The sequence below is a fragment of the Lynx canadensis genome, chromosome D1 (assembly GCF_007474595.2).
Source record: "Lynx canadensis isolate LIC74 chromosome D1, mLynCan4.pri.v2, whole genome shotgun sequence".
Classification (NCBI taxonomy): Eukaryota; Metazoa; Chordata; class Mammalia; order Carnivora; family Felidae; genus Lynx; species Lynx canadensis.
The window spans coordinates 66,548,240-66,564,945 of NC_044312.2; the positions used below are offsets into that span (position 1 = coordinate 66,548,240).

General features: G+C 37.1%; 1 protein-coding gene across 3 annotated transcripts in view; it reads right to left on the minus strand.

The window, feature by feature from the left end:
• Nucleotides 1-16,706, minus strand: part of SBF2 (SET binding factor 2) — a 500,238-nt gene that overhangs the window by 18,724 nt on the left and 464,808 nt on the right. For 2 of the 3 annotated variants that reach the window (XM_030330868.1, XM_030330866.1), the window contains 3 exons: nucleotides 13,393-13,569; nucleotides 11,007-11,108; nucleotides 10,125-10,310 (listed from right to left, as the gene is read on the minus strand). In XM_030330868.1, coding sequence (XP_030186728.1) covers nucleotides 10,125-10,310; nucleotides 11,007-11,108; nucleotides 13,393-13,569 — 465 coding nt within the window. The remainder of the gene's footprint in view (nucleotides 1-10,124; nucleotides 10,311-11,006; nucleotides 11,109-13,392; nucleotides 13,570-16,706) is intronic. The other variant, XM_032594814.1, reaches the window with a different exon arrangement.

Here is a 16,706-nt window from a genome sequence, read left to right on the forward strand (position 1 = left end):
CTTGCCTTTGGAGTCAGATCCATAAATACATCGCTAAGACTGATGTCAAGGAGTGTACTGCCCATGTTTTCTTCTAGGAATTTTATAGGTTCAGTCCTTACATTCAAGTCTTTAATCCATTTTGAGTTAATTTTTGTGTATGGTGTAAGACAGCGGTCTGGTGTCATTCTTTTGCATGTAGTTGTCCAGTTTTTCCATTTGTTGAAAACTGTCCTCTCTCCACTTTATGTTCTTGGCTGCTTTGTTGTAAATTAATTGTCCATATATGTGTGGGTTTATTTCTGGGCTCTCAATTCTCTCTTCTAAAATGTCTTTTTACCATAATAAGAAATGAAGACTTGATTATATTCACATGGCAAAATCTGGTGCTTAGATTTCCAGTAAAAAAGAAAAATTATACTTTCTCTATTTAGTCCTATCTTCCAGAGACTCAGTTTGCCCAGTTCACTGGCTTTTTTTCCCCTCCTTGTCAATGTGACATCTAGACTCTTCCACTGTAAAATTCTACAGTGGTCTCCAAAAAGCACAATCCATGTGCTTCCTTCTCTCTGTTAAGTATTGTTTTAGTAGAAGAAATAGGGTTAGGCCAAAGAGATCTCATCTAAGGACTTAAGATATGGGGAATAAGTGAGAGATTAGAGGTTTGTTAGCCAGGAGACTTTTTTTTTTAACAGCTTTAATGAGGTATAATTGATGTACAATAAGCTGCACATATTTAAAGTGTACAATTTGATAAGTTTTGACATATCTATACACCCTGAAATCATCAGCACAATTAAGATAATGAATATATCATTCGTAACTCCTAAAAGCTGCTTTGGGCTCCCTTTGCCTCTTCCTGGACACTTTCTTCAAGCAAACATTGATTTGCTTTTTGTCACTGTAGATTAATTTACATTTACTAGAGCTTTATATAAATGGAATCATAAGTATGAACTCTTTTTTTTGTCTGCCTTCTTTCACTAAGCATAATTCTTTGAGATGCAGACATGTTGGGTTATCAGTAGTTAATTTCTTTCTATAGTTAGATAGTATTCCATTGTATGGATATACCACCATTTGTTCATTCATAGCTGTGGATGGGCATTAAGTTGCTTCTGGATTTCTGGTTGTTATCTATAAAGCTGCTATGAATAGTTATGTATAAGCCTTTGTATGGGCAAAAACTCTCATTCTCTTGCATAACTGCCTAGGGATGGAATGCCGAATCACATGGTAGGTACAGGTATGTTTAACTTTTTAAAAAATGGCCAAACTATTTTCCCAAATGGTGGTACAATTCTGTATTCCCTCCAGCAGTGTTAGAGAGTTCTGGTTCCTTCACATCTTCATCTACGCTTGAGGTAGTCAGTTTAAAATTTTTTATCCATTAAAATAGGTATGTAGTGGTATTAAGCTGTGATTTTAATTTGCATTTCCTAATGACAAATGATGTCAAGTATATTCTCATGTGCTTATCTGCCATCTGTACCTCTTGGTAAAGTCATTACAAATATTTTGTCCACAAAAAAATAGGTTGTTTTCTTATTACTGAGTTTGAAGAATTTTTTAATTATTCTGGACATAAGTCCTTTAAGCAGATACATAATGTGCAAATATTTTCTCTCTCTCTGATTTGTCTTTTCATTTTATTAACAGTAATTTTTGAAGAACAAAATTTTAAATTTTAACTAAGTCTAACCTTTCAATTTGTTCTTTTATAAATCATGCTTTTGGTGTTGAATGTTAAGATACCTTGCCTAACCCAAGGTCACAAAAATTCTTCCTATATTTTCTTTTAGAAATTGTATAATATTAGGTCTTACATTTAGGTCTATGACCCCTTTTGAATTAATTTTTATACTGTTACTAGGTTTGGATCAAAGTTAAATTTTTTTTTTTTTGCATTTGGGAATCCAATTGTCCGGCACTGTTGGCTGAAAAAACTATCCTTTCTCTACCGATTGCTTTGCACCTTCATTGAAAATCAGTTGTCTGCATATCATATATGTGTGGGACTATTTCTGGACTCTCTTCCTTTCCATTGACCTATCTATCTTTACATCAATTATCACACAGTCTTGATTACAGTAGCTTTATAATAAAATCAGATAGTTCAAGTCTTCCAATTTTGTTCTTTTTCAAATTTGTTTTGGCTATTCTAGATTCTTTGCATTTCCATATGCATTTTAGAATGAGCTTGCCAATTTCTACAAAATAGCCTTCTGGGAGTTTGATTGTGATTGCACTGAATCTTTAGATCAATTTGTGGAGACTGACATTTCAACAATATTGAGTTTTCTGAGCAAGAGGTATGTCTTGCTTTGGTTAGGCCTTTAATTTCTCTCAGTGAGGTTTTGTAGTTTTCAGTGTCTAGGTCTTTAACATATTTTGTTAGATTTCTTTTACGTTCTTTGATACTATTGTAAAGGTAATAATTTTTACATTTCAATTTTCCAATGATTCATTGTTATCTGTGGAAATACTAGTGAGTTTTGTATATTGATCATGTGTTCTGTAGCCTTGCCAGATTCACTTATTCTACTAGCTTTTTCTTTTTTTTTTTGTAGATTCCATAGACAACTGTTGTTTGTGAAAAAAGATAATTTCACTTTTCTAATGTGGATGTCTTTATTATTATTATTATTATTATTATTATTATTATTATTTTCTTGCCTTATTGCATGGCTAGGATCTTTATTTAGTACGATGTTGAATAGAAGTGGTAAAGCATACATCCACACCTTATTACTGATCTTAGGGGAAAAACATTTAGTCTTTCACTAGTAAATATGATGTTAGCTGTAGGTTTCAAAAAATACTATTTATAGTTTGAGAAAGTTCTCTTCTATTCCTAGTTTCCTGAACATTTTTACAGAAATGGGTTATATTTTGTCAAATGGTTGTTTGAGTGTATTGGTTTTGACCATATGGTTTTTCTTTTTTAGTTTCTTAATATGGTGAATTATAGTGACTGATTTCAAATGTGAAACCAACTGTGCATTCCTGGGGTAAGTGCCACCTGGCCATGGTATATTATCTTTTATTTATTAAAATTTTTTTTTATGTTTTATTTTTTTATATTTGAGAAAGAGAGACAGAGACAGAGAACGAGCAGGGGAGGGTCAGAGAGATGGAGACAGAATCTGAAGCAGGCTCCAGGCTCCAAGCTGTCAGCACAGAGCCTGATGTGAGGCTGGAAACTTGCAGTGAGATCGTGACCTAAGCCGAAGTCGGACACTTAACCAACTGAGCCACCCAGGTGCCCCTATTATCTTTAAATATTTTGTTGGATTAGATGTGCTAAAATTTTGTTTACAAAATTTGCATGTGTGATCATCAAATGTGTGATCACCAGATACTGGTCTATAGTTTTCTTTTGTTGGCTTTGTCAGGCCAGGGTAATGCTGGTCTCATAGACTGAGTTGAGAAGTATTACCTTTGTTTCAATTTTCTGGAAGAGTTTTTGTAGAATTTCTATTATTTCTTCCTTAAATACTTGGTAGAATTGACCAGGGAATCCACCTGGGTCTGAAGTTTGCAGTGTGGAAAGATTTTTAACTACAATTTCAATTTTCTTAACAGACATAGACTTATTCAAATTATGTATTCCTCCTTGAGTGAGTGTGGGAGTTTGTGTCTTTCAAGGAATCTGTCCATTTAATCTAAATTTTTTTTTTTTCAACGTTTATTCATTTTTGGGACAGAGAGAGACAGAGCATGAACGGGGGAGGGGCAGAGAGAGAAGGAGACACAGAATCGGAAACAGGCTCCAGGCTCTGAGCCATCAGCCCAGAGCCCGACGCGGGGCTCGAACTCACAGACCGCGAGATCGTGACCTGGCTGAAGTCGGACGCTTAACCGACTGCGCCACCCAGGCGCCCCTGTCCATTTAATCTAAACTGTTTATTTTATTGGTGTAAAAATGTTCATAATATTCCTTTACTGTGCTTTTCATATCTGTAGACTCTGTAGTGATGTCATCTTTCTCATTTCTTTTTAAAAAAATTTTTTTAACATTTATTTATTTTTTAGAGAGTGAGAGCATGAGTGGGGGGAGGAGCAGGGGCGGGGTACACAGAATCCAAAGCAGGCTCCAGGCTCTGAGCTGTCAGCACAGAGCCCAACACAGGGCTTGAACTCATGGACTGAGGGATCATGACCTGAGCCAAAGTTGGACGCTCAACCAACTGAGCCACCCAGGTGCCCCTCTCATTTCTAATATTGATATTTTGTGTCTTTCTTTGATCAGTCTCGCTAGAAGTTTATCAATTCTATTGATCTTTTCAAAGAACAGCATTTGGATTCAGTATTTTATTCTTTCCTGTTGGCCACAAGATTTTTGGAGCCTAAAGGCAAATCTGCTTCAAATGAATTTAGCCTTATTATAATATGCAGAATTGGAATTGATAGGCATCTCAGTCTATAAATTAATTCTATATGAGCATTTCCCCAAATATGCTGATGAGTAGAGTTTAGGCCTTTGTCAGGCATCATCTGGATTCTGTTGTCCAAAATAATTTTGTATTTATCTTGATGAAAGACAAAAATATACAGATTTAAAAGACAAAGCTATGTGAGGTATTTTAGTTTTGTTTTCCATTACGGAGTGAAACTTGCCAATTTCACTTATTTATAAGAAGAGAATCTGAAATGGAATTTGGAGAAACATGAATTTATAGGGTCTTATATTTTGCCCATGTGCCATTAAGTACTTTATAAAATTTAAAGGCCCATAAAATAAGCTATGACTCAAATCCCAGGAAAGATCAACATTTTGGGAATAAAATATAGTAGGTCAACACTGGATTTTACTTTCAAGATTTAGAAATGTTAAGCTACAAGAGACCCTATATAGGATGGTGTCAACATTGGAAAAACTGTGGGTATGTCAGCATGTGGAAAAAACATGGGAAAAACTGTAGATACACCCTAGAAAAACAAGCAACTAATGTTAGTTTTTGTTATTTCAAGATTAAGATTTAACAAACATTAACTGTGCAGTTTCTACTGTACAAATGATTTTACGTAAGCTTTATGATCCTTCTGGGGTGCCTGGGTGGCTCAGTCAGTTAAACGTCTGACCGGCTCAGGTCATGATCTCACAGTTTGTGGGTTCGAGTCCTGCATTGGGCTCTGTGTTGACAACTCAGAGACTGGAGCCTGCTTCAGATTCTTTGTCTCCCTCTCTCTCTGCCCCTCCCCCACTTATGCTCTGTCTCTCTCTGTCTCTCTCTCTCAAAAATAAATAAACATTAAAAAAAATTATTTGTAATCCATCTGATAGCTATGTCTATCCATGTATCTATCTAGAAACCAAAGCACAGAGAGGTTGAAAAATTTGTTAAAGATCAAAAATTAGTAAGACTGATACGTAAACTCAGTTTATGGGCTCAAAATATTAACAACTTTAATACAAAATTGGCTTGTTATAAAACAGCTTGGATTGTGTCAGTTTCTGCCAGTTTTCAGATGAATGAGGAGCAGGCAGACACCAGAAACTTTGAATATGCCATTAATCCACTAACTGCAGTCATTTTGTCAATATTAATGGATAAATTTTATAGTCATGAAACTGTTTGAGGGCAGCCTAGCTCCTTACACATGTGCTCACAAGGAAAGTTCATATCTTCAAAAGGCAAATAGTTTTTCTCTTTGGAACAGGACTTGGCATAGTGCTGGCATATGGTAACTGTGAGGACAACCATCTCTTACAGCCAGACCAGAGTGAGTCAATTTACGATTTGAATAAACTTCAAAAGCAAAGTTATAACTAGTATTTGTTTTTCTCAAACAACAGGTCCTCAAACAATAAGTTCTAAGTTCTCAAAGATTTACTCTAATGTTGAAGTAGAGAAGATGCTTTCCTATACTCCATGTTTTTGTTTATATCATACAGGTTTGTTCCTTTGGTATTGTATTTTAAAAATAAATTTTAGGTAAAAATTTCATTTTTATATTTTGGATGTATTTCTTTTTGAATTTGGTTCAACTATTTTAAGAAAAGGAAGCATCCTGTAATGATATCATTTGAACTAAGCCAATTTCTTTTAGAAGCAACAAAAAATTTGCCAGATGTTGCTATTATGAAACAGTGATCTAGCATTTTAATTCATCTGACACCTGGATATACTGGCATAAACAATGGCTTTTTATATGATGAGGCAGTTCTAATTTAAGATCAGTACTTCATCTGTTTTCTTTGTAACTCTATTAGTACTAATGGACAAGTCTAGGCAAATTTCCATAGACTGCCTTTTGGCATTCAGCATGTTAGAAATGGTTAATAAGCAGTGAACACATTCCACCTGGGAGTTTCGCTTGCTGCTGCACAATTTTGCACTTTTTTTTCTTTTAAATGTTGTTGGGCCTGGCTCTGTTTTGTGTCCCCGAGAGACTGAGGACAGCAGTAATTCGAATTGTCTGGCAAAAGCCAGAGTCATGTAAAGCACTAGTGTTCACTTGAAAGGTATTCAAAGAAGGTGTTTTCTAATGCCTAAAACTAGTATGTAGAAGATGATGAAACACTACCTTATAATTAAGTCAGCAAGAGTCAGAGCACTATTTGTTAACTATAGTCTTCTTAGTCTTCTGTTTTTGAATGAATAAACAATCCCTTTTCAGCACAAAGTAATTTGCTTCACCAAAGCTGATACCTATCATAGTCAAGCATCCTTTAAATACTGCAATTAAGGTCATATGCTCGCTTTGCCATGACTTGCCTGCACTCAGGATATTATGTGTGAGGGTACTAAGGCAAATGAGAGTTCAGGAAAATTTTTAAAAATTCATATTTTAATTAAAAACATCTTAACGTGATACAACCAGATTTGAATGAATACTAAAGGGGTCTTTAGACCCTGAACAATATTATTTTCTACAGTTTGTGAAGCATTCACCTACAAATAAGTGAACTTTCATCAAAGTTCAATTTATATAGAACATTTGAATTTTGACTCATTATTTAAAATGAAAAGTTGCTAGAAATACACCTCAAGTTGTTTTATATAACTTAACATTACATAGTTTTAGCATCTATTATAATGTATTCTGAAGACAACAGGAATATAATTCCTACTTCATTTTAGTTTATGTTAAGTTACTTTGTTTACATCACTTAAGAGGTACTCACAAAATACAGGTTACTTTCAAACATTCTAGACTATTCACACTCTTACACACCACCAACAATAAAATATAAGCATTACATTTCAAGTAATTATTACTATACTTGGGATACAATAATGTTTTCATTTTCAAGGACAGTATGTCTTCCATGAGAACCTCTCATTTCTTACTGATTGTGAGTGGATTCTTTAGCTGACTCTAATGTTTAGGTATGCAGAGTTCTGCAAGTTGAACATGGATATTTAACATATGTAATAGTGCATTTAACTTAAGCAAATACAGCCATACAAACTCACCCCCTGCAACTCTCCCTTAATTAAAGGAAAGGAAGTTTTAAAAGGTAAAAAACTAAAAGGAGGTAGGGAGAATGAGAGGGGAGACAGTAGCAGGTCAAGAAAATTCAGCACATTTGTGAATGATGAAAACAGAAGGAAGGACAGCAGTAAATGACAGACGATGAGAAGCTACACTGGGATGCCTGTAGGATGACAATGATTTGAGAAGGCAACAGCTTGCCCTGTAAATCCAGAAAGGCCCAGGGCTCAGAGGCCCCCAAGTGCTGAGTAACATATATAGGGGTGAGATGAGAGCCCAAAATGAGGACTAGATGTAAGTTTATAGAGGAGGTGGTGAGATCTCCAGGGTCCTTTCCTACCCCAGGCAGTCATGTGATTGTCTCCTTGAAAGCAAGAGATTAGAGGTTTGTCCTCTGGAAAAACCAAACTTGATGAGCTCTGGGCTTGGGAACAGCAGGCACAACTGGGTTGGTGACAAGGCTTGAAGTTGAAAATAACATGGAAAAAGAAAAAATCTGCACACTCAAAAGGGATCTCCCTGGACCCATTTCTTGCCTATTTCTAAAAATCAGGCAGTCAGGCTTATAAGTATTCTCTGGGTACCAGACAGACAAATTTTTCTCTGGAGAAACCACATAGCTGCTGTTTTCTTTTTCTGGAACTCCAGTTAACTGAGTTAAAATTTTGTTTCTTAGGTTCATTGAAATATAATTTACATATAACAAAATTTCCATATTTTCAGCATATAGGCTGATCGATTAATTTTGGTCACTGTACACATCTGTGTAGTCACCACCACAAATAAGACAGAATAGTTCCCTCATCCTAAAAAGTTTGCTTATGCCCTTCCATCGTTCTTGACCACTGGTCCCAAGAAACCACTGATCTGTTTTCTGTCACTGCAGTTTTGCCTTTTGTAGAATTTTCTATAAATTAAATCATATAATGTGTAGTTGCTCTTACCTGCCTCCCCATACCTCTGTCAGTTATACTGAGAAATAATTGACATACATCACTGCATAAGCTGAAGGTATACAGCCTAGTTCATTTGCTAAGTGATATAAGAAGGCAATAAGCAAGATAATAAGAAGTGCTTTCATGAAGAACTCATATGCTTTCACCTATCTAGATGTGAGAAAAAAGATGCTTGCTCCCTCCCTTGGTCTCAGTTAAGCTTTCTGTTTCAGAGACAATGGGGCTCCAAATGTCTTCCTCATCTATCTGCCAAAAGGAGTATGAAATAAAAAGACTAATATTAAAATAGTAAACAAATATATCATTTGCTGCAAAGATTTAAAATGTAAGCTCAACCTGGTCACCAGCTTCTCCAGATGCTGCTTGGACAGAATTAATTGAAATTATTCAATAGATCTTTTCTTTAAGAAGCCGATTAGAGCAATCAAAAACAACCACCAGAGTGTGTATGTGGGGGGTAGGATCAGGGGGCTGGAAAGTTGCAGGTAATGGGTATGGAGTTTTTTTTGGAGTGATAAAATGTTCTAGAATTGATTGTGGCAATTACACAAATTCGTGAATATACTAAAAACTATTGAACTATACATTTTAAATAAATGAAAAATTACATAGTGAATTAAAAGAGCTGATCAAATTATTAATAGACTAAAAAACCAAACAAAAACAAAACCCATATACCAACTTGGCCTCTTAAAAACTGAGAATAAACTGACAGTTGATGGGGGGGGGTGGGAGGAAGGGGAGGGTGGGTGATGGGCATTGAGGAGGGCACCTGTTGGGATGAGCACTGGGTGTTGTATGGAAACCAATTTGACAATAAATTTCAAATTAAGAAAAAATAATAAATGAATACAAACTAAAAAAAAAAAAAAAAAATAGAAGACTTAGTTCCAGTTTGGGCTCCTAAAAACATTTCCACCTTTCCTTCCAATAGGTACCTGAGGCCAATCATTCCAAGGAAGCTCACTGTTCTGACACATATGTTTGATATGCCAGAACCCATTCATTTTGTGGTGCAGAAGAAACAAAGCTGGAAATGTCAGTCCTGCTTTTCCTAGGCCAATTTAGCAAAGCCAGTGCCAGGCAATTCTCAAGCCCAATCCTGATTAAGGCCCCATTAGGGAGTTTATATCTTATGTGCATGAGATGAAGGCAGGAGGGAGCCTAAAGCATTCACACCTCCCCCACTCCCCTGCTCCTGCTGGGTTGGACTGGATTATATACCTGTGTTTCTGTCTGGTCCTTTGATTAGCCCTGAGTAGGTCACTGAGTAGAACCGAGCCAGGGTTCTCAACCTCATAGGCTTGCCTGATTCAGCCCGGATTCTTTCTCTAGGGGTTAGGCTCTACCTTCTATATTCCTAGGCACAAGCTAAAGTCCTCTCTCAAACTGGGAAGACCATCTGTTGCATTTCAGGCTCTGCCATTACCTAGAGATTTTTGCTGTTCTACCATAGGTCAAAGCTTTCTGGACAACAAACCCAAGTTTGCTCCTCTTCTTGGGAGATGATAATTTAGAGTGCTGGCCACTTCACATGGGGGCCAGCCTAATAGCCAACTCAGTTATCCTAATTTCAGAAACCAACTAGTTCTCTTCTTCTCTATTACCAGCAATCCACTGCTAAGATTTCAGCAGGTCCATCAGAGTCATGACATGAGGATACCTGGCACAGCACTGCAATGACTTGATAAATGCTAGTTCTTTTCTTTCCTTCATATCAAGTCAATTTAAGCTTGCTCTACTTACCTGGTGTACACAGTCTAAGAACTGCAGGAATATGGGAGTAAAACCACTACCCTGACAGTTGAGAGTCAAGCTGCTCCGCTGACTAAATTTATGACCAAAAGAGAGCCACTCTTTTTCGACCAACATCCGGAAGCCTTCAAGTGTCCTATAAAAGGGATCACTGAGTAACTGAACCAAGGATGTCACCTAGGGCACAAGCAGGATGGATACTTCATTACTTTCAGTCCTGAAAAAATTTTGTTAGTAAGACAAGCAAAGTCACCTCAACAGCAAATTTGTTCACTAACTGCTCCACGACAGCCAATCAAATTAATTCTGCAAACTTTCCAGCAAAAACTAAAACTCAGATTCATTTTGGCTACATGTTTTCTTTCAGAAATTATGATTTTAATCTTTAGCTGATCAGTTTGCTGACTGCAGCCCTCTCCTAGGTTAATTAATAAGGCCAGAGTATCAGTTCAAACCTACATCTACTTTTTGACAGGTATAGATTAATGTCTTACTGTAGTTTATATTTATACTTTTCCTTTTCATGTGGAGTGGGTAAAGGAGGGGCTTATTGAAAGCCAGGGAAAGGGCTGATAAAACCAGGAAGGATGATCCATGTCCTACCCTCTGATCAAGTGCTCCATTTGTATGCTCACATGGTGTATCTCTCATGTGGGAGCCTGATGCCCTGAGCCGGAGCTCCAGGCTATGTTGTGCTGGGAAGCTCAGGACTCAGAGCTTTCTCATGGATACTAGGTGTTTTTAACACAGGACTTTCTCTGTCCATAATTACATTAGTCATTATACAAAAGATTCATCTGCAGAACTTAAAAACAACTGAATTTCGATACAAATATAAAACTAAGTATCTGAAAATATGTTTTAAGAGTTTACTTGTGCAGTGATGTCCCAGCCTTCCTCCAAACAGACCAAAACTGAGGAACCATTCTCAAGTACTTCTGATATAACCACAGCCAGCTGCATTATCCTGTGAAGCTAAGAGATAAGAAAGGAGGCCACAATTAGACCAGGCACTTTCTGAGCACCAAGAACACACAGACTCATTATCAACCTTAGATAACAAAAACAAGTTAGGGATAAAGTATTTGGACAAAAGAACCATGTAAGTTTTAAATGCTTTAAGTTCTTTGTCAAAATCAAGATGAAACAATGACATAATTTAAAAGCAGACACATTTAAAAATAATGTGTTCAAATGATATATTATGAAATAAACTGACCTTACATGATCTCCTCAAAGTAGAAGAGTTATATAATTCCATAGAGTGGAAAAGAGAGATTCTATAAGTGGCCCTACCAAAACAGTTACTGGATGTAAAATTTGTTTTTCTATGATGTAGTCAGTTCTATTTCAGATACTCTTAATTTTTCTGCAATTAGATAGTGAGGATGGTTGCACAACTCTGTGAATATACTAAAAAGCACTGAACTGTACACTTTACAGGGTTGAATTTTATGATAAACGAATTTTGTATTTTAAGAAAGACACTCTTGTTTGTACTGTGTATTAAATGGGAAGAAGACTCAGATTTGTGCTCAGCTTTTTAAGCCAAGCCAACTGACTCAAAGTCCCTAATGAACAATTATGCTGTGAATAGAGCATAGAGATTCAAAACCAAATGTATATTGTAGTTTAAAACTATATTTTAAGTATCACTTGATGTAATTTGTAGATGAATCCAACTTTCAACTAATACAAAACAAAATTAACTCCCCCATATTTTAAACAGAGCTAGGCTATTTTAAACCCAGGAACAAGGCACATGTCCTCTCCAGCAATGGGAAGCTCCTCACTGTTCCTGTAACATAGCCTGAATTCTCTTGGGCTTAGCATTTGCTCTAAGTTAACTTTTAAAATGCCAATATCCCAAGTGGGGCAGTATTTTCCACTGTTTTTAGTCACGAACTTCTGGTATGAATCTACTTTGGAGTAAGAAGCAGAACAAAGAATGTACCAGAAGCACAGATAGATAGGTTGAGTGGTGGGAAGTTTGGGGCTGGTGCTCATAGCTTAGGGACAGAAGGGAGTTTTGATCAGCTCCTTCCATGAGTACTCAAAGTATCTAGATTTATAGCTAATTATATATATGGCTTTTTTTTTTTTTTTAATAGCTTAAGTATATTGAGAATAGTCACTGCCCTGGGTACTCCCATCATTTCTTGGCTTATGGAAAACAACTCTTTTTCCTTCCTAAGAGAGGCAGGAGGTTTGGAGGCAGATGGGAACAGAGATCAGAGGGGCTGGGAACTCCTACAGGGGGCAAAGGAATAATGGGTATAGCATCAATTGTTTTTTTTTTTTTTTTTTTTTTTTTTTTTTCCAACGTTTATTTATTTTTGGGACAGAGAGAGACAGAGGATGAACGGGGGAGGGGCAGAGAGAGAGGGAGACACAGAATCGGAAACAGGCTCCAGGCTCTGAGCCATCAGCCCAGAGCCTGACGCGGGGCTCGAACTCACGGACCGCGAGATCGTGACCTGGCTGAAGTCGGACGCTTAACCGACTGCGCCACCCAGGCGCCCCTAGCATCAATGGTTTAAAAACAAGGCTGAAGGGTATATTGCAGAGATGCTTTGGCCAAATGTCTGCGTCAGTGTCTAAAACATGCATGTCATAAATACCTTTCTTATGTGGTTTGGAAGAAATGTGGGTTATGTGTGCTGGGATACCTATTTCTCCTTAATTTCTCAATAAGAGTTTAATTAAAAACATCCCAAGTTTGACTTAGCTGAAGAAGGGATATGTGTTTTTTTTCCTAAACTTTAGGTAGGCTTTGGGGCATCCAATATGACTCTGGTGGATGGTTTGAGGGTGAATCTAAAATCTACAGACAAGGAAAAGGCAGAGACACATGGAAGGTGAGAAAGTAAGAGGGAAAGGCTCTTGGAATCATCTAGAAATCAAATTGTGTCCCTGGATCCTTACTCTGCTGACAAAAGAGCAGAAGTCCTATAAATATTTGATTAAATTTGCTGCATATCAAAAAGTTTCCATCTAACAATAAAGATCTCCTCCTTAGCATCCTGTGAAGATTAAGTTTTCAATTAGAAGAGATTGAAAACCCAGGGATGAAGAATTCTATCCCCTCATCTTCTATATCACATGTTTCCTGGAACTGAAAAACCTTTATGGAGTGTGTACAATAAGGAGAGAATGTCAGGTAATAGGGGAACACAATACTTTTTTCTCAAATACCAATTCTGTATATCCACTTGAACCTCTTGCCTTGAGTTATAAGACACACTGCTCTAGACATTACCTGTGGGAACCACTCAGAATCTCCCAGGGCTTTCAGGAAGGTCACTTCTGAGTCAGTAGGGATGGTGCTTGGAACACAAGCCCTCATCAATTTTTTAAAACTGGCTTTTACTTGTCGGATGTCATGAAATTCAACAGGAACAAACTCACAATTTAAAGCAAATTCTAACTTGAAGTTCTGTGGGTGAAGATGCATAGAATTAGGCATATGAAGTGCTATAGGTAAAAGAGTACTGTTTTTAATGTCAATACTTGATGATGTACAGTTAGTTGAGGCCAAGTTGCTATAGAGGTTGCAGAGGTCAAGAAAGTCAATCCTGTGGCTAATGTGTCAGTGTTACTGGAAAGAGCCATTCAGTAAGGTCTTGTGGTTTGACTTGGCTTGCTGTCATTCTGAGAATTTGGAGAGACTACTGGTAGGCTGGAACCTGCTGGAACTTATAACACCAAATATAAGCCAATTATAAGGCCATGAACCTGGAGTCTAAAGAGGAACCAATGACACGTGGACAGCATGATTAATCCAAAACTAAGTCTTCCAAGATATACACTGTAATGAAAAGGTAATATACTGTTGAGGTTTCAGAACTCTACAAATTAAAGTTTGTGGACATACACATACTTGTTTCTTATTATGTAAGTAAAACATAGTCATTGTAAAAGTGAAAAAAAGTAGAGATAAACATTGAGAAGGCAATAAAAATCATCATCTCACTGCCCTAACACTATTAACATTGTAGTACTCTTTTAAAGTGAATATACAAAATTTTATATGTAGTAAAATCTGAAAGGCTTTCTGACTTTTAGCTTTGGGACAATATTTTTTTTCACACAATATGACACATGTATCAATATATATTTATTTGAATACTTTTATCATTTATATCTTTAATCCATATGGAATTTATTCCATGTGTGGTTGCATTTGTAATTTATAAATGCTAAATTGATGGCCCTTTGATCTATTTTGTTTTGGTAATCTTGTTGCTTAGTTCTGAGGATTTAAAAACTCTCAACCTTCTCATGCCAAAAAATGAGTTAGTTTTCTCAGACTCTTTGCACTTTCTTCACATTCTGCCCAAATAACTCTATTGTATTATTTTTCTTATTTTTTAATGTTTATTTATCTTAGAGAGAGAGAGTGCTTTTCTATTAGTTTTTTTAAAAACTTATAATAGACAGCTTACTTTCCAGGAGAACCAGGTTCCTTTCAATTTCTCAACTATACATGAGGTAGGTATGCTTATCTTATAAACCAGAAACTATCAACCATAGTGTTGACACACATTAGGTCATAATGAACTTGTTACTAAGTATAAGGTATTAAAGTATATAAACTGAAAAAGGTAAATAAGGGCAATTCAAGTTTATTTAGAATAAGCCACTCTCTACTTCCTTGCGTTTCTATATGTCTCCTTTGTGGGGAGAAGAAAGTATCAGGTTGCAACTAGACGGCACTAGGCTATCCAGAATGTGGCACATGTCAGACAGGTAAGGACTACACTCTATAGATACAATTCAATAAATAAAAAGAAAAACTTGAATGGAATATACAAAAATCCTAATTACTACTGTGCCAGGATGGTGGAATTATGTATATATGTATGTATGCATATATATATTAAAGTTTATTTATTTTGAGAGAGAGAGAGAGAGAGAGAGTGAGCAAGTGGAGGAGGGACAGAGAGGGAAATAGAGGATCTGAATCAGGCTCCATGCTGACAGCAGAGAGCCCGAAGCGGGGCTCGAACTCACAAACTATAAGATCATGATGCTTAACCAACTAAGCCATCCAGGTGCCCCAGTGGAATCGTTTTTAAAATATAATACTTTACTGATAAAAGAAAGAGAGAAAAGGAGAGAGACAAATAGAATGATAGCAAGAAAGAAAGAGAGAAAGAAAGTAAATAAAGGCATGAAGGCAGAAAGAAAGAAAAAGAAAGAAGGAAGGAGGAAGATGGGTGGTGTGTAGGGGGAGGGAAGGGAGGAAGGGAGAAAAAGGAGCATGAGTCCCAAGGACTCAGTCTTTCTTACTCATATATACATGATCATACAGCTAAACTGAGGACTGATGTGCAAAGGCAATGGCAGAGGTGAGAACTGAGGAGACAAACCTTGGAAAGTGATTCAGGTCATGAATAAGTGCTGTGCTGAAGTGTGGAAAGTTTGTGCTCTGGGAAAGACACTGGTGCCAAAGAGGCTGTACAGGCAACCCTGGATTACTGTTGAAAAGTGTTCCAACTATTTTCTGGATATAAAGTTATCTGCTGTATCAGAAGACACATGTGCATACTTAACAATTGAGCACTATACCCAGCAGTTTCATGCCCTCTCCCCTAAAGGTTGTGACTAAGTGATTGCAGCAGTCCTGGCAGTGGGAGGGGAGCTAGCAAAGCCAGCTTGCCATAGAAGAGATGACGCAGTCACTGGCATCTTGAAAACCGAGCATGTGGGATCCTGCTCACAGCCTCTGCTCCACAGTTCAACTGAAGGTCTGTCTCTATTGCCCAGTGCTGACTGAAGCACTGGGCTAAACTTTGAGGGGATTTCTGAATTAACAAATACTTTTATTTCCCACAAACCTATCAGTAGTAATGAAATCTATTTTGTAATGTGTGAATTGCAAAAACAAACCCAAGGAAGTGCTGCTTTTAGAGGTAGAGACTATCTTTACAATTTATAGGACCTGAGCATAGTGAAGCTCTGTAGCACAATCACTTAAAAGTAAGACAGGGGCGCCTGGGTGGCTCAGTCGGTTGAGCATCCGACTTCAGCTCAGGTCACGATCTCACGATCCGGGAGTTCGAGCCCCACGTCGGGCTCTGGGCTGATGGCTCAGAGCCTGGAGCCTGCTTCCGATTCTGTGTCTCCCTCTCTCTCTGCCCCTTCCCTGTTCATGCTCTGTCTCTCTCTGTCTCAAAAATAAATACACGTTAAAAAAAAAATTAAAAAAAAAAAAGTAAGAAAAGGGGCACCTGGGCGGCTCAGTCAGTTAAGTGTCTGAGTCTTCATTTTGGCTCAGGTCATTATTTCACGGTTCATGAGGTTGGACTCTAGGCTGACAGTGCAGAGCCTGCTTAGGATTCTCTCTCTCTCTCTCTCTCTCTGCCCCTCCCCTGCTCTCTCTCTCTCTCTCTCTCTCTCTCAAAATAAATAAACATTTAAAAAAACCAAAGTAAGAATAAAGTTGATTAGGGCTTCTAATATTTTGAAATTTCTGACATGTCTTAGGACATGTGTGTCTAACCTTAAAAAGTTAAAAAAAAATTAACTTAGAAAACAATCTTGGCCTTCCCTTGTCTCCATATGCAGGGC